Below are 18,764 nucleotides of genomic sequence, written 5' to 3'. Positions count from 1 at the left end.
TAAACTTTCCCCTATCACTTTAAACCTATTCCCTCTAGTATTCAATATTTTTACCTTGGGGGAGAAAAAGACTAATTATTTACTCCATCGATGTCTTTCATTATTTTATATAGTTCTTTCAGTTTCCAGCCTCCCAACACTCCAGAGCAGGGGTTCCCAACCTTTTTTATGCCACGGACCAATATCATTAAGCAAAGGGTCTGTGGACCCCATGTTGGGAACCACTGCTCTAGAGCAAACAATCCAAGTTTGTCCAACTTTTCGTTATAGCTAACAACCCTCAGTCTAAGTGACATTCTGGTGAACCTTTTCTACATTATCTCCAAAGCCTCCACACCTTTCCTGAAAGGGAAAAAAATTCAAGTCATCATATCAAACAATGCATAATTCTAAAATATTAAATTAGATTATCTTTGTCTTCTCTGCTCTAGGGGAAAGTCATTGACATCAGTTCTGTTAAAAATGCAATTTCTAGTATTGATAATGCATTAATATAACATAAAACAATCTGTTAGCCTAATAAAACTTTGGGCAAAGTCATGTTGGATATGGAAAGATCAGAGACTTGTTTAAGGACCAAGGAATGTGCACGTTTAGGGAATGGAAGTTTTGTGAAAGTTGAAATCATATCAACGATGTTACAACATGCACATCAGGACTGATTTAAAAGGAACAATGCTTCTGTGATACTTTGTTTTGACCACCAGTCTCACCTTTAAAGTACACAGAATCAACTTAGTTCGAAGTATGAATAAGATCCCAGAACTTATAAGGTCTATTTTTGTAGCTTTTCATCAATTATTAAAATGTAACCTAAAACATAATTTTATTGAAATAATTGCTATGCAAAAATGCTCATATACCCAGTTAAATAAATAAAGTATAGGAATGGATACAGTCTAATCAAGTTCAAGGCTGTATGATTAAAAACTAGTTGTCTTGAAAGGTATGTTTTGTCCATTTCAATCATTAATGTGCCTAACTATTTGCAAAATTGTGATTCTTGCCTCCCAGAATTTTTAACTCCCGTTAGACCATCTGGCCATAAGTTACAGGAGCAGAGGTAGGCCATTCAGCCCTTGAAGTCTGCTCTGCCATTCAATCATGGGCTGATCCAATTCTTCCAGTCATTCCTATTCCCCTGCCTTGTCCCCATACCCTTTAATACCCTGGCTAATTAAGAACCTATCTATCTCTGCCTTAAAAACACCCAATAACTTGGCTTCCACAGCCACTCGTGGCAACAAATTCCACAGATTTACTACCCTCTGACTAAAGTAATTTTTTTGCATCTCTGTTCTAAATGGATGGCCTTCAATCCTGAAGTTGTGCCCTCTTGTCCTCGGCTCCCCTACCATGGGAAATATCTTTGCCATATCTAATCTGTTCAGGCCTTTTAACATTCAGAATGTTTCTGAGATCCCCCCTCATTCTCCTGAACTCCATGGAAAACAGTCCAAGAGCTGACAGACATTCCTCATACGGTAACCCTTTCATTCCTGGAATCATTCTCGTGAATCTTCTCTGAATCCTCTCCAGTGTCAGTGTATCCTTTCTGAAATAAGGAGCCCAAAACTGCAAACAATACTCCAAGTGTGGTCTCACAAGTGCCTTATAGAGCCTCAGCATAACATCCCTGTTCTTATATTCTATACCTCTAGAAATGAATGCCAACATTGTATTCGCCTTCTTCACCACCGACTCAACCTGGAGGTTACCCTTTGGGGTATCCTGCACAAGGACTCCCAAGTCCCTTTATATCTCTGCACTTTGAATTCTCTCCCCATCTAAATAATAGTCTGCCCATTTATTTCTTCCACCAAAGTGCACGACCATACACTTTCCAACATTGAATTTCCTTTGTCACTTCTTTGCCTATTCCCTATACTATCTAAGTCTCTCTGCAGGCTCTCTGTTTCGTCAACACTACCCACTCCTCCACCTATCTTTGTATCATCGGCAAAGTTAGCCACAAATCCATTGATCTCATAGTCCGAATCATTGACATACATCATAAAAAGCAGCGGTCCCAACACCGACCCCTGTGGAACTCCACTGGTAACAGCAGCCACCCAGAATATGATCCCTTTATTCCCACTCTTGATTTTCTGCTGATCAGCCAATGCTCCACCAATGCTAGTAACTCCCGTCTAATTCCATAGAAACATAGAAAAACTACAGCACAATACAGGCCCTTCGGCCCACAATGCTGTGCTGAACATGTATTTACTTTAGAACTTACCTAGGGTTACCCACAGCCCTCTATTTCCCTAAGCTCCATGTACCTGAACAGAAGTCTCTTAAAAGGCCCTATTGTATCCGCCTCCATTACCATCACCGGCAGCCCATTCCACGCACTCACCACACCCTGCGTAAAAAAACTTACCCCTGACATCTCCTCGGTACTTACTTCTAAGCACCTTAAAACTGTGCCCTCTCGTGATAGTCATTTCAGCCCTGGGAAAAAGCCTCTGACTATCCACATGATCAATGGATCCCATGGGCTCTTATCTTGCTAAGCAGCCTCATGTGCAGCACTTTGTCAAAGGCCTTCTGAAAATCCAAGTACGCCACATCTACTACATCTCTTTTGTCTACCCTGCTTGTAAGTTCCTCAAAACTGGCATGGTTCCGGAGGACTGGAAGATTGCAAATGTCACTCTGATATTTAAGAAGGGGGCAAGGAAGCAAAAAGGAAATTATAGACCTGTTAGCTTGACATCGGTGGTTGGGAAGTTGTTGGAGTCGATTGTCAAGGATGATGTTACAGAGTACCTGGAGGCATATGACAGGATAGGCAGAACTCAGCATGGATTCCTTAAAGGAAAATCCTGCCTGACAAACCTATTACAATTTTTTGAGGAAATTACCAGTAGGCTAGACAAGGGAGATGTAGTGGATGTTGTATATTTGGATTTTCAGAAGGCCTTTGCCAAGGTGCCACACATGACACACTTAACAAGATAAGAGCTCATGAAATTACGGGGAAGTTACATATGTGGATAGAGTATTGGCTGATTGGCAGGAAACAGAGAGTGGGAATAAAGGGATCCTATTCTGGTTGGCTGCCGGTTACCAGTGGTGTTCCACAGGGGTCCGTGTTGGGGCCACTTCTTTTTACATTGTACATCAACGATTTGGATTATGGAATAGGTGGCTTTGTGGCTAAGTTTGCTGACGATACGAAGATAGGTGGAGGGGCTGGTAGTGCTGAGGAAACAGAGAGTCTGCAGAGAGACTTGGATAGATTGGAAGAATGGGCAGAGAAGTGGCAAATGAAGTACAATGTTGGAAAGTGTATGGTTATGCACTTTGGCAGAAAAAATAAACAGGCAGACTATTATTTAAATGGGGAAAGAATTCAAAGTTCTGAGATGCAATGGGACTGGGGAGTCCTCGTACAGGATACCCTTAAAGTTAACCTCCAGGTTGAGTCGGTAGTGAAGAAGGCAAATGCAATGTTGGCATTCATTTCTAGAGGAATAGAGTATAGGAACAGGGATGCGATGTTGAGGCTCTATAAGGTGCTGGTGAGACCTCACTTGGAGTACTGTGGGCAGTTTTGGTCTCCTTATTTAAGAAAGGATGTGCTGACCTTGGAGAGGGTACAGAGGAGATTCACTAGAATGCTTCCGGGAATGAGAGGGTTAACATATGAGGAACGTTTGTCCACTCTTGGACTGTATTCCTTGGAGTTTAGAAGAATGAGGGGAGACCTCATAGAAACATTTCGAATGTTGAAAGGCATGGACAGAGTGGATGTGGCAAAGTTGTTTCCCATGATGGGGGAGTCTAGTACAAGAGGGCATGACTTAAGGATTGAAGGGCGCCCATTCAGAACAGAAATGCGAAGAAATTTTTTTAGTCAGAGGGTGGTGAATTTATGGGATTTGTTGCCACGGGCAGCACTGGAGGCCAAGTCATTGGGTGTATTTAAGGCAGAGATTGATAGGTATCTGAGTAGCCAGGGCATCAAAGGTTATGGTGAGAAGGTGGGGGAGTGGGACTAAATGTGAGAATGGATCAGCTCATGATAAAATGGCAGAGCAGACTCGATGGGCCGAATGGCCGACTTCTGCTCCTTTGTCTTATGGTCTTATGGTCTAAAACATTGCAGTAGGTCTGTCAGACAGGATTTTCCTTCAGGAAACCATGCTGGCTTTGGCCTATTTTGTCATGTGCCTCCAGGTACTCTGTAATCTCATCCCTGACAATCGATTCCAACAACTTCCCAACCACTGATGTCAGGCGAACAGGTCTATAGTTTCTTTTCTACTGCCTCTCACCCTTCTTAAGTAGTGGAGTAACATTTGTAGTCATCCGGTACAATGCCAGAATCTATCAATTCTTGAAAGATCATTGTTCATGCCTCGGCAATCTCTCCAGTTACTTCCTTCAGAATCAGAGGGCGCACTCCATCAGGTCCAGGAGATTTATCCACCCTCTAACCATTAAACTTCCTGAGCACCTTCTCCGTCATAATTTTCTCTGCACATACTTCACTTCCCTAACACTCTTGAAAGTCTGGTATACTACAGGTGTTTTCCACTGTGAAAACTGATGCAAAATACTCATTCAGTTCCACTGCAGTCTCTGTGTCTCTCATTACAATGTCTCCAGCATCATTTTCTATTGGTCCCATATCTACCCTCAACTCTTATTTACCCTTTAAATACTTAAAAAATATTTTAATATTTTCTTTGATGTTAGTTGCCAGCTTCTTTTCATAATTCATCTTTTCCTTCCTAATGACCTTCTTAGTGTCATTCTTCCATTCGAAAAATTCTTCTTATTTGGAATATACAGTTGAAGTCAGAAGTTTACATACACTTTAGCCAAATACATTAAAACTCAGTTTTTCACAATTTCTGACATTTAATCCTAGAAAACATTCCCTGTATTAGGCCAGTTAGGATCACTACTTTATTTTAAGAATGTGAAATGTCAGAATAATAGTAGAGAGAATGATTTATTTCAGCTTTTTTAGATTAGATTATGAGGACACTCAGTCCTCATTTATTGTCATTTAGAAATGCATGCATTAAAAAATGATACAATGTTCCTCCAGAATGATATCACAGAAACACAAGACAGACCAAGATTAAAACTAACAAAAAACACATAATTATAACATAATTTGATAAGAGCAGACCATGGGCACAGTTAAAAAAAAGTCTCAAAGTCCCAATAGCCCCAACATCTCACGCAAACGGTAGAAGGGAGAAACTCTCCCTGACATGAGCTTCCAGCGCCGCAAACTTGCTAATGCAGCATCCTGAAGCACCCGACCACAGTCCAACTCTGAGTCCGTCCAAAAACTTCGAGCCTCTGACCGGCCCTCCGACACTGAACACCAAGCATCATCTCTGCCGAGCACTTCGACCCCACCCCGGCCGCCAAACAACAAGCAAAGCCAAGGATTCAGGGCCTTACCCTCCGGAGATTTTAGATCACACAGTAGCGGCGGCAGCGAAATAGGCATTTCAGAAGTTTCACTAAATGTTCCTCCGTGCTCTCACGTCTGCCTCCATCAAATCATAATTGTGCATCATACTTGACAGCTTTTATTTCTTTCATCACTTTCCCAGTGGGTCAGAAGTTTACATACACTTTGTTAGTATTTGGTAGCATTGCCTTTTAAATTGTTTAACTTGGGTGAAACATTTTGGGTTGACTTCCACAAGCTTCTCACAGTAAATTGCTGGAATTTTGTTCTATTCCTCCAGACAGAACTGGTGTACCTGAGTCAGGTTTGTAGGTCTCCTTGCTCGCACACGCTTTTTCAGTTCTGCCCACAAATTTTTTATCAGATTGAGGTCAGGGCTTTGCGATGGCCACTCCAATACCTTGACTTTGTTGTCCTTAAGCAATTTTGCCACAACTTTGGAGGTATGCTTGGGGTCATTGGCCATTTGGAAGACCCATTTGCAGCCGAGCTTTAACTTCCTGGCTGATGTCTCGAGAAGCTTCAATATATTCTGCTTCAATATATCCACATAATTTTCCTTCCTTATGATGCCATCTATTTTGTGAAGTGCACCAGTCCCTCCTGCAGCAAAGCACCTCCACAACATGATGCTGCCACCCCCATGCTTCACGGTTGGGATGGTGTTCGTCGGCTTGCAAGCCTCACCCCTTTTCCTCCAAACATAATGATGGTCATTATGGCCAAACAGTTCAATTTTTGTTTCCTCAGACCAGAGGATAATTCTCCAAAAAGTAAGATCTTTGTCCCCATGTGCACTTGCAAACTGTAGTCTGGCTTTTTTATGGTGGTTTTGGAGCAGTGGCTTCTTCCTTGCTGAGCAGCCTTTCAGGTTATGTTGATATAGGACTCATTTTACTGTGGATATAGATACTTGTCTACCTGTTTCCTCCAGCATATTCACAAGGTCTTTTGTTGTTGTTCTGGGATTGATTTGCTCTTTTCGCGCCAAAGTACGTTCATCTCTTGGAGACAGAATGCATCTCCTTCCTGAGTGGTATGACAGCTGCGTGGTCCCATAGTGTTTATACTTGCGTATTATTGTTTGTACAGATGAACGTGGTACCTTCAGGCATTTGGAAATTGCTCCCAAGGATGAACCAGACTTGATATCATTTTCTGACCTCAAACCAATAGAAAATTTGTGGGCAGAACTGAAAAAGCAAGTGCGAGCAAGGAGGCCTACAAACCTGACTCAGTTATACCAGTTCTGTCTGGAGGAGTGGAACAAGATTCCAGCAACTTACTGTGAGAAGCTTGTGGAAATTTATCCAAAACGTTTCACCCAAGTTAAACAATTTAAATTGCAATGCTGCCAAATACTAAAAAAGTGTATGTAAACTTCTGACCCACTGGGAAAGTGATGAAAGAAATAAAAGCTGAAATAAATCATTCTCTCTACTATTATTCTGACATTTCACATTCTTAAAATAAAGTAGTGATCCTAACTGACCTAATACAGGGAATGTTTTCTAGGATTAAATGTCAGGAATTGTGAAAAACAGAGTTTTAATGTATTTGGCTAAGATGTATGTAAACTTCTGACTTCAATTGTATCTTCACTTCCCTCATTTTTCACAGCAACTCCAGCCATTGCTGCTCTGCTGTCCTTCCTGCTGGTGTCCCTTTCCAGTCAACTTTGACCAGTTCCCCTCTCATGCCATTGTAATTTCCTTTATTCCACTGAAATACTGACACATTGGAATTTGGTTTCTCCTCAAATTTCAAAGTGAACTCGATCATATTGTGATCACTGTTCCCTTAGGGTTCCTTAACCTTAAGCTCTCTTATCACCTCTGGATCATTGCAGAACACCCAATACAGCACAGCCAATGCCCTAGTGGGCTCAACAACAAGCTGTTCTAAAAAGCCATCCTTTAGACATTCTACAAATTCTCTCTCTTAAGGTCCAGTACCACATTTTTCCAATCCACTTTCATGTTAAAATCCCCAACGATTATCATGACATTGCCCTTCTGACACGCCTTTTCCATTTGCATGAGGAAATCTATTTTTTAATTTAATACACCAAATTAAATAGTTTTTCAGGTTTAACTATTTTCTACTTGTTAGTTTGATATTGCAGCCATTGATTTAGACATTCAGCAAGAATTTGGGCGACAAAGAAATCACCTGGAAAAAAGCATTGCAACACTTCAGAAAAAACTACTGACAGATGCAGAAATTCATCGTATTGACAATGTCCGTATCATGCAGGTAGGAAATCCCAGTCGAAGCAACAGAATATTACATTAATGGTTAATAATTTTAATTAACTGTAATAAACTTTAATAAGTTTGTTTTCTACATGTCTGATAGACTAGATATTTTACATCCTGTGAATGACTGAAGCCTAGCATTTTAGTTATATTTATCTTGTTATTAATTTTCCCATGGAAAATTCAACATCACTATGTTTAAGTGTTCATGGAATAATATCATATAATATTTAGTTCTCCTTTACCCTTGTGTACTGAAGAATTACAATAAACAATCTCTAAACATTCAGCAGCCCTCATAAGAATTGCATAAACTAATGTGTGTTTGAATTAATGTTATTGTCCTTCACAATAAACAGATTTAGCTGTGCTAGACATTAAATAATCACCTGGAGAAGCACCGAGGAAAATGTGACGGAAAATGTTCTGGAACTATCCGAGTTATCATCCACTTAAATTAATTGTTGGAAGATTAGTTATGTTCTATTATAGGCTTGCATTCTTTTATGTACAGTCACCCTCTAATGCACATTGTATAGGACATTACATGTGAGCGTAAAAAAGCTTTCAGCATTAAACAGTTATTTAGAGGACATATTTTCAGGAACCTGATCCTTTGAGTTTGAAGCCCTAATTGTGACATGGTCAGCCCAGCTGCCAGAACAAAATGTTCTCCCCTTGGTCAGCTGACGATTGGAAAGTAACGGGTGTGTTACAGGTGAATTGAAGCAGTACCTTCCTCAAATGTGATTTCAAGCATCAAAATTGGAAAATATTTCAGAGAAGTACTCAACATGCTAAGTTGATGTTACATCAGCAAATTCTTTAAATTTGGATATCTTTAAGTCTCAAAATCTATAACCAATTGGCAGTAATATCCTCCCCTATCCACTCTCTGTTCTTCCTCAGATCCTCCATTCACGTCTCTTTCACTCTCCAGCATCAGGTGTATAAAGAGCCATTTTCCTTGCAGCAGAAAGACTGAAGCTATCAACAAGCTCCCTGCTACGTCTGTATCTCTACCTTTGACTTCTATCTAGCCCTTTCTAAAATTCAGTTCTTTTTGATCATTTCTTCTCCATCTCTGCATCTTGTTTGGGTCTGATAATCATTAGTTAAGCACATTGGGGAAGTTAAGTGTACTAAATGAATGTACTATAAGGAGTTGTATAATGATGTTGGCATTAGAGTCTGCAGAAAGATTTTTTTTTAAATGAATCATGATGTTAAAACATAAAAAATAATTTTAATAATATGACTGTTTACCATTATTGCTCATTTATAACATGGTCCCATATGACTTAATCAAGAACCATTGTAGAAAGTTATGCTTCCATTTTAAACTTAAGCTAGTTATTGTTGAACTATTGGGATCCATTATAGAGAGATACTGTAGATACTTTTTTGATCCCAAAGGAAATTACAGTATCACAGTAGCATTACAAATACACAGATATATAAATATTAGAAGACAAGTACGAAAGAATGAAAAATAAGTTACCTCAAACAGTCTAACAGGAGGTGGTTATCACTTCCCCATTTTTCCTTGTAATTACAGACACACAATATTGTAACCACTTCTGGTATTCACTCTGCTTTTAGTTGGGAACAAATTTCTAAGCCAATCTTGACGAAGGGTTCTGACGAAGGGTCTCGGCCTGAAACGTCGACTGCACCTCTTCCTAGAGATCCTGCCTGGCCTGCTGCGTTCACCAGCAACTTTTATGTATGTTGCTTGAATTTCCAGCATCTGCAGAATTCCTGTTGTTCTAAGCCAATCTTTTTCATTTTCTCAGGAAAATGTTGCTTTAATTAAGGAGATAAATGACCTGAGGCAGGAACTGAAGATTTCTCGAATCAAGGTACATGATTTGGAAGTAACTCTTGGAACTCTGAAGAAGACCAAGAAACCATGTGCTGTTGACTTTAAAGGTAAACTATTTCAATCTCACCTGTGGTTTACAGGGAAGCATCACGATGAAACCAGGAAAGTCCAGTTAATCTCATGAACAGAGTTTCATCCAGGGCATATTGATTGAACAGAATTACATATAGCAGAATTCTGTTCACTTGGCAGATTTGACTGGAAGTGGGTTCATTGTAATTTAAAATAAATCCAAAGAATTTCATTGAATTTAACCTCACTAAATTACCAGTTATTTTGCACGTGACGCTATTGGCTTTCCTAATAAAGCAAATATAGGAAAGTCAAAACCCTTTAAAAAAAAGCATCTTCAGATTTTCTCTTGTTTGCCCTTAAAAAAAAGTTAAGATTCTTTCTTTAGGCAGAGTATTATGCAGGCTCCTTTATGAGCATAGTCCACACCCTTGATCAGAAAAGCCTACCTCTCAAGACTTTTTTTATACAGTTATGAAACTATGGGTGAAATTTCAAGGGAACTCTTCTGATGTTATTTCACTAAATTACTGCATTATTCCAAAGTTATACAGTCAAAGAAAGTTAGAAGTCCTGTGGAAGTTCACTTCTATTGTCTCCTCCAGAGGCAAACTTTCGTTTAACTGCTGTTTACCAGCCTCATTTTTATGTTAAAAATGTACTTTTGTTCATGATAGTATTGAAGGACATACCAAGTCATGAGATAATTCTCTTTAAGGCTTGGTAGCTACTGCCCTGAACCATTATAAACTCTGTGGATAAACTTGAACTGACAACTGAGTAGTAACATGTTCTTAACTGTTAACTTTTAGTTTGATTGACTCATTTTCCTAATATACTGTAATTGTATACAGTATGGTGAATAAAGATGATCCTTGATCTTTGAACCATCTTGATCCTTCATAAAGCCAATAGCAGTGTGTTGATTGCATGTCCACAGACTGGTTTTGTGAAAGAGTTAATATGTTTCCTAAGACAGAATGTTGTCTGTAAATGGATACCTACAATACTTATATAATAATATATTAACAATTTAATTGTCTTCTAAAATAATTGGCCAAAGATGGGCAGCTACTTTGTCATAATTAAGTGACAGATATTAAGACATACGAGCAGCATTAGGCCGTAAGGCCCATCATGGCTGATTTATTATCTCTCTTCATTGTCTTCCTCCTGCCTTCTCCCCATAACCAAGAAACCATCAACCTCTGCTTTAAATATACCCAATGACGGCCTCCACAATCGTCTGTGGCAATAAATTCCACATTTTGCTTTATTTCTTAGAAAGCAACATCAAGACAAGTTATGTCCCCTATGTTGAATAGGACTATGTGGTATTGCTAGTTACAGTGCCCATAAGAAGTATTCACCCCCCCCAGAAGTTTTCATGTTTTAATGTTTTACAACATTGAATCACAGTGGATTTAATTTGTTTTTTTTAACCCTGATTAACAGAAAAAGATTTTTGTATCAAGGTGAAAACGGATCTCCAGAAAGTGATCTAAATTATTTACAAATGTATAACACAAAGTAATTGATTGCATAAATATTGACCCCCCCAAAATGACATCACCAGTGGTACAGTCAATTGGTTTAAGAAGTCACACAATTAGTTAAATGGAGATCACTGTGTGCAGTCAAGGTGTTTCAATTGATTGTAGTAAAAATACACCTGATCTGGAGGGTCCAAATACTGGTGAGTCAGTATCCTGGCAAAAACTATACCAGGAAGACAAAAGAACGCTCCAAGTAACTCTGTAAAAAGATTATAGAAAAGCACAAGTCAGGAGACGGATACAAGAAAATTTCCAAGTCACTGAATATTCCTTGGAGTACAGTTAAGGACAGTACAAGAAATGGAAAGAATATGGCACAGCTGTAAATCTGCCTGGAGCAGGCCATCCTCAAAAACTGAGTGACTGTGCAAGACAGGAACTAGTGAGGGAGGACACCAAGAGACCTATGACAACTCTGGAGGAGTTACAAGCTTCAGTGGCTGAGATAGGAGACTGCACATTCAACAACTGTTGCCTTGGTGCTTCAACATTCGCAGCTTTATGGGAGAGTGGCAACGAGAAAGCACCTGTTGAAAAAAATTCACACAAAATCTTGGCTAGAGTTTGCCAGAAAGCATGTGGGAGACTCTGAAGTCAGCTGGAAGAAGGTTCTATGGTCTGATGAAACTAAAATTGGGTTTTTTGGCCATCAGGTTAAATGCTATGTTTAGCATAAGCCAAAAACCGCATATCAAAGTTGTCAAAGGTTTCAAAGGTACACTTAATGTCAAAAAAATATATACCATATACATCCTGAAATTCTTCTTTTCTTTGCAAGCATCCACGAAAAGAGAGGAGTGCCCCAAAGAATGAATGACAGTTAAATATTAGAACCCCAAAGCCACCACAAGCTCCCCCTTCCCACGCATAAGCAGCAGCAAAGCAACGACCCCCCTCCCCCACCAGCAAAAAAAGCATATGCACCCCCCACCAAGCACTGAAGCGTGCAGCAAAGCATCAATAAAGATACAGACTTGCAGTACCTCAAAGACTATTCGTTCACCCGGTAATTCGACATACCACAGGCTCGCTCTCTCCCTAATAAGGGAAAAAGTGATGACCCCGTTTCAGAGCGAGACAGGAGACATAACATAGAAACATAGAAAATAGGTGCAGGAGTAGGCCATTCGGCCCTTCGAGCCTGCACCGCCATTTATTATGATCATGGTTGATCATCCAACTCAGAACCCCGCCCCAACCTTCCCTCCATACCCCCTGACCCCTGTAGCCACAAGGGCCATATCTAACTCCCTCTTAAACATAGCCAATGAACTGGCCTCAACAGTTTCCCGTGGCAGAGAATTCCACAGATTCACCACTCTCTGTGTGAAGAAGTTTTTCCTAATCTCGGTCCTAAAAGGCTTCCCCTCTATCCTCAAGCTGTGACCCCTCGTTCTGGACTTCCCCAACATCGGGAACAATCTTCCTGCATCTAGCCTCTCCAATCCCTTTAGGATCTTATACGTTTCAATCAGATCCCCCCTCAATCTTCTAAATTCCAACGAGTACAAGCCCAGTTCATCCAGTCTTTCTTCATATGAAAGTCCTGCCATCCCAGGAATCAATCTGGTAAACCTTCTTTGTACTCCCTCTATGGCAAAGATGTCTTTCCTCAGGTTAGGGGACCAAAACTGCACACAATACTATCCACATTAAATTGCATCTGCCATGAGTTTGCCCACTCACCCAACCTATCCAAGTCACCCTGCATCCTCTTAGCATCCTCCTCACTGCTAACACTGCCACCCAGCTTCGTGTCATCCGCAAACTTGGAGATGCTGCATTTAATTCCCTCATCCAAGTCATTAATATATATTGTAAACAACTGGGGTCCCAGCACTGAGCCTTGCGGTACCCCACTAGTCACCGCCTGCCATTCTGAAAAGGTCCCGTTTATTCCCACTCTTTGCTTCTTGTCTGCTAACCAATTCTCCACCCACACCAATACCTTACCCCCAATACCGTGTGCTTTAAGTTTGCACACTAATCTCCTGTGTGGGACCTTGTCAAAAGCCTTTTGAAAATCCAAATATACCACTGGTTCTCCCCTATCCACTCTACTAGTTACATCCTCAAAAAATTCTATGAGATTCGTCAGACATGATTTTCCTTTCACAAATCCATGCTGACTTTGTCCGATCATTTCACCGCTTTCCAAATGTGCTGTTATCACATCCTTGATAACTGACTCCAGCAGTTTCCCCACCACCGACGTTAGGCTAACCGGTCTATAATTCCCCGGTTTCTCTCTCCCTCCTTTTTTAAAAATTGGGGTTACATTAGCCACCCTCCAATCCTCAGGAACTAGTCCAGAATCTAACGAGTTTTGAAAAATTATCACTAATGCATCCACTATTTCTTGGGCTACTTCCTTAAGCACTCTGGGATGCAGACCATCTGGCCCTGGGGATTTGTCTGCCTTCAATCCCTTCAATTTACCTAACACCACTTCCCTACTAACATGTATTTCACTCAGTTCCTCCATTTCACTGGACCCTCTGTCCCTTACTATTTCTGGAAGATTATTTATGTCCTCCTTAGTGAAGACAGAACCAAAGTACTTATTCAATTGGTCTGCCATGTCCTTGCTCCCCATAATCAATTCACCTGTTTCTGTCTGCAGGGGACCTACATTTGTCTTTACCAGTCTTTTCCTTTTTACATATCTATAAAAGCTTTTACAGTCCGTTTAAAGTTCCCCGCCAGTTTTCTCTCATAATCTTTTTTCCCCTTCCTAATTAAGCCCTTTGTCCTCCTCTGCTGAACTCTGAATTTCTCCCAGTCCTCAGGTGAGCCACTTTCTCTGGCTAATTTGTATGCTACTTCTTTGGAATTGATACTATCCCTAATTTCTCTTGTCAGCCACGGGTGCACTACCTTCCTTGATTTATTCTTTTGCCAAACTGGGATGAACAATTGTTGTAGTTCATCCATGCAACCTTTAAATGCTTGCCATTGCATATCCACCGTCAATCCTTTAAGTGTCATTTGCCAGTCTATCTCAGCTAATTCACGTCTCATACCTTCAAAGTTACCCCTCTTTAAGTTCAGAACCTTTGTTTCTGAATTAACTATGTCACTCTCCATATTAATGAAGAATTCCACCATATTATGGTCACTCTTACCCAAGGGGCCTCTCACGACAAGATCGCTAATTAACCCTTCCTCATTGCTCAAAACCCAGTCCAGAATAGCCTGCTCTCTAGTCGGTTCCTCGACATGTTGGTTCAAAAAACCATCCCGCATACATTCCAAGAAATCCTCTTCCTCAGCACCTTTTCCAATTTGGTTCACCCAGTCTACATGTAGATTGAAGTCACCCATTATAACTGCTGTTCCTTTATTGCACACATTTCTAATTTCTTGTTTAATACCATCTCCGACCTCACTACTACTGTTAGGTGGCCTGTACACAACTCCCACTAGCGTCTTCTGCCCCTTAGTGTTACGCAGCTCTACCCATATCGATTCCACATCTTCCCGGCTTATGTCCTTCCTTTCTATTGCGTTAATCTCTTCTTTAACCAGCAACGCCACCCCACCTCCCCTTCCTTCATGTCTATCCCTCCTGAATATTGAATATCCCTGAACGTTGAGCTCCCATCCCTGGTCACCCTGGAGCCATGTCTCTGTGATCCCAACTATATCATAATCATTAATAACAATCTGCACTTTCAATTCATCCACCTTATTAACAAAACAACTCGCTGAGTTATGATGTTAAAAGTCTGTTGCATTGTTTTTTCCGACCTCTGTGCCCAAAGAACTCGGGTCTCTGGGCACACAGCCAGCAGCCAGATAGCTGCTTTCAAACTTCCATGTACTCCAACAACACATCAGGTTCCTGCAAAGGCACCGACCGTGAGTCCGCCCCGCCTCCAAAGCCACAATATCCCATAATCCCGAAGACGCGCTAGTCTTCTAGGCCACATCTATAGAACCATAGAAACTACAGCACAGAAACAGGCCTTTTGGCCCTTCTTGGCTGTGCCAAACCATTTTCTGCCTAGTCCCACTGACCTGCACACAGACCATATCCCTCCATACACCTCCCATCCATGTATCTGTCCAATTTATTCTTAAATGTTAAAAAAGAACCTGCATTTACCACCTCGTCTGGCAGCTCATTCCATACTCCCACCACTCTCTGTGTGAAGAAGCCCCTCCAATGTTCCCTTTAAACTTTTCCCCCCTCACCCTTAACCCATGTCCTCTGGTTTTTTTCTCCCCTTGTCCTTGATATATCGAATAGCAGCCAGTCGTGAGACCCCAAGAGCGGGTCCCATTCCCACAAAGAACCGAAGTCAGCATATGACTCCAGGTCAGGGTCTTCAAAAGAACCCTCAAAGGGAAAAATAGAGATATTAAAGATAGAAACAGAGCTGTTTCCGAAGATGCAAGTAAAGAAGTCGCCATTAGGCGCCATCATCTCCTAAGCTCCACGCCTTCCTGCATATCATCAAAAATCACACCATCCTTACCATGAAGCATAGTGGTAGCTGCATCATGCTGTTGGGATGCTTCACTACTGTGGGCCCTGGAAGGCTTGTGAAGGTAGAGGGTAAAATGAATGCAGTAAAATACGGGGAGATCCTGAGGAGAAAAACCTGATGCAGTCTGCAACAGAACTGTGACTTGGGAGAAGATCTGTTTTCCAGCAAGGCAATGACCCCAAGCATAAAGCCAAAGTTACACAGGGATGGCTTAAAAACAACAAAGTTAATGTCCTGGTGTGGCCAAGTCAGAGTCCAGACCTCAATCCAATTAGAATTTGTGGCTGAACTTGAAAAGGGCTGTTCATTCACGATCCCCATGCAATCTGACAGAGCTTGAGCAGTTTTATAAAAACGAATAGGGAAAAATTGCAGCATCCAGATGTGCAAAGCCAATAGAGACCTATCCACACAGACTCAAGGCTGTAATTGCTGCCAAAGGTGCATCTACTAAATATAGTACTGAATTAAAGAAGGTGATTACTTATGCAAACATTTATTTTGTGTTTTGTATCTGTAATTAATTTAGACCACTTTGTTCAGATCTGTTTTCACTTTGACAGGAAGGAGTCTTGTCTCTGTGGAACAGTGTCAACAAAAGCCAAATTAAATCCACTGTGATTCAATATTGTAGAACAATAAAATATGAAAACTTCCAAGGGGGGGATGAATACCTTTTATAGGCACTGTATAATGGTGCTGGGGATAAGCCCTTTAGAGTCATAGAGCATGGAAACAGGCTGCTCAACTCACCATTTCCATGCCAGCTAATGGGCACTCACCCATAATTAATTTATGACCATGTTTTTCATCACTCAGATAGTCTTTCATTGCACACATCAACACAAGGAGCAGGTACATATACTTATTTTTGTTTAATGTCAGAATATTAGATAAAAGAACAAATGTGGTTTGCTCCTTTCCAGACAATTGTTCAAGAAGTGGTACAGTTACACGTCTTAATTTCGACCAGGAGTCAGAACGGATCATTGAACTACAGCGACTGGAAATTAAGCAACTTCGAGAAAAAATTCAGACAGTAGAGGAACACCAGCAACACCCTGGTATAGTGTTACCTGCACTGAATGTCTTATGAACGTTTGAGAAACATTTATGTATAAACTGGCACGAAACTTACAATGTACAATGCTTAATATTAAACCTGTCAGTTTATCTCCCCTTTTGAAACCTCTTTAAATCCCTTCTGTTTCAAAGCAATAAAGTGATCTGTACTTTAATATTACACTATTAACTTTTTCATTACATTCATTTCATTAAGCAAAATTGTTTCCTGTACAGTGAGATGCTTCACATTAACTTGTTTTTTTTTTCATTTTAACCAGATCAGATTTTGCCTTTTTAATGTTCAGTCAAAGAATTTCTATGTTTGTGATGAGAGAATAGAAAAAACTGTTTATTACTCAATTATCATAGAACAACTGGGTGCTGCACAAATTATAATTCTGAAATTTAAATGTCAATTGGTGTTAACAAATTAAAGGAACTATTGTCTTCATATTTTCATGCTTCTGTTTGTTCATTTGAACTTCCAATGGAACTGTGCACTTTGTTCCTCCTGATTTTTATGTATTCATTTATTGGGGAAAAACTTCTTCTCAGATTGCTGTCACTGAATGAATAGGGGAAAAAAAAATCAAAACACCAGCTGTACTTCCCTCCTCAAGATGGTGGCTCGATCAATCACAGCAGCTTCCATTGGGTCAGCCAAATGTGTTACTGCTTTTTTAAATTTATTATTTACAATCACAAGACCCTGTTGGACATTAAGAACTAAAGTACTGCAGGTTTACCCAATCAGTGAGTTACTCGTGGGCAGAGAAACTGAAGGAGCTGGACTTGGTGCAGATTGTGGTGCTGCTTATGTCAGGGAGACGTTGGAAGAGTCAGTTCACAAAGGCGGTGTGCAGCCTTACTGCGAGTGATCATCTTAGTCGCTTTTCTTGTGATTGCAAGACCCTGTTGGACATTGTTTTTCTGTAACTCTGATTCACTGATGTATTGGTGGACGGCAGGGTCAGATGGCAGGGCAGCTGCTGGCCTTGGTCAGAATGAGGATTAGACCTCAATCTGTGAGGTCACATGTTTACAGTCACCCAGGAAACCTCATCCTTAATAACAGACTTCAACACTTTCCCAACCACTGAGGTTAGGCCAACTGGCCTATAATTTCCTTTCGTTTGCCTTCCTTCCTTCATAAAGAGTAGAGTGACATTTTCCAGAATCAAGTGATTCTTGAACGATCATAACTAAAGATCATAACTATCATCCATTATCTCTTCAGCAACTTCTTTCAGAACTCTGGAATGTAGTCCATTTGGTCCTGATGACTTCTCCACCTTTGAGTTTGAGTTTGCCTAGCACTTTTTCCTTTGTAAAAGCAATAGCACTCACTCCTGCTCCCTGGCACTCTTGGACCTCTGGCACACTGTTGGTGTCTTCCATAGTGAAGACTGATGCAAAGTACTGAAGTTCATCAGCCATTTCTTTGTCCCCCATTACTACCTCACCAGCATCATTTTCCCATGCTCTAATATCAACTCTCACCTCCCTTTTACTCTTTATGTAACTGAAAAAGCTTTTAGTGTCCTGCTTTATATTATTGGCTAGTTTGCCCTCAGATTACATTTTTTCCCTTCTTATAACTTTTTCAGTTGCTTTTGAATGAATGAATTAATTAACTTCATTTTTTACATCCTTCACATACATGAGGGATAAAAATCTTTATGTCACGTCTCCATCTAAATGTGCAATGTGCAAACATTGTAATTTATAATAAATAGAAAAGTTAATATAGAGTACACTCAAGTCAGCGGGAGTTCATCAGTCTGATGGCCTGGTGGAAGAAGCTGTCCTGGAGCCAGTTGGTCCTGGCTTTTATGCTGCGGTACCACTTCCTGGATGGTAGCAGCTGGAATAGATTGTGGCTGGGATGGCTTGGGTCCCCATGATCCTACGGGCCCTTTTTACACACCTGTCCTTGTAAGTGCCCTAAATCATGGGAAGTTTAGAACTACAGGTGAGCTGGGCTGTCCGCACCACTCTCTGCAGAGTCCTGCAATTAAGGGAAGTACAGTTCCCATACCAGGCAGTGGT

The 18,764-nt window shown here is 40.6% G+C and overlaps 1 protein-coding gene across 1 annotated transcript in view; it reads left to right on the top strand.

Annotated features, from left to right (window-relative positions):
- The window catches only part of cfap57 (cilia and flagella associated protein 57), a 92,108-nt gene extending 75,012 nt beyond the window's left edge, over nucleotides 1–17,096 (top strand). Inside the window, exons 20-22 of the mRNA XM_063065027.1 lie at nucleotides 7,559–7,702; nucleotides 9,501–9,636; nucleotides 16,577–17,096. Of these exons, the coding sequence (XP_062921097.1) occupies nucleotides 7,559–7,702; nucleotides 9,501–9,636; nucleotides 16,577–16,746 (450 nt within the window). The 3' untranslated portion in view covers nucleotides 16,747–17,096. The remainder of the gene's footprint in view (nucleotides 1–7,558; nucleotides 7,703–9,500; nucleotides 9,637–16,576) is intronic.
- Nucleotides 17,097–18,764: the final 1,668 nt, after the last annotated feature.

Source organism: Mobula hypostoma, chromosome 12 (genome assembly GCF_963921235.1).
Source record: "Mobula hypostoma chromosome 12, sMobHyp1.1, whole genome shotgun sequence".
Classification (NCBI taxonomy): domain Eukaryota; kingdom Metazoa; phylum Chordata; class Chondrichthyes; order Myliobatiformes; family Myliobatidae; genus Mobula; species Mobula hypostoma.
The sequence above is the reverse complement of the archived record's forward strand: the minus strand, read 5'-3'. Positions and strand labels throughout refer to the sequence as shown.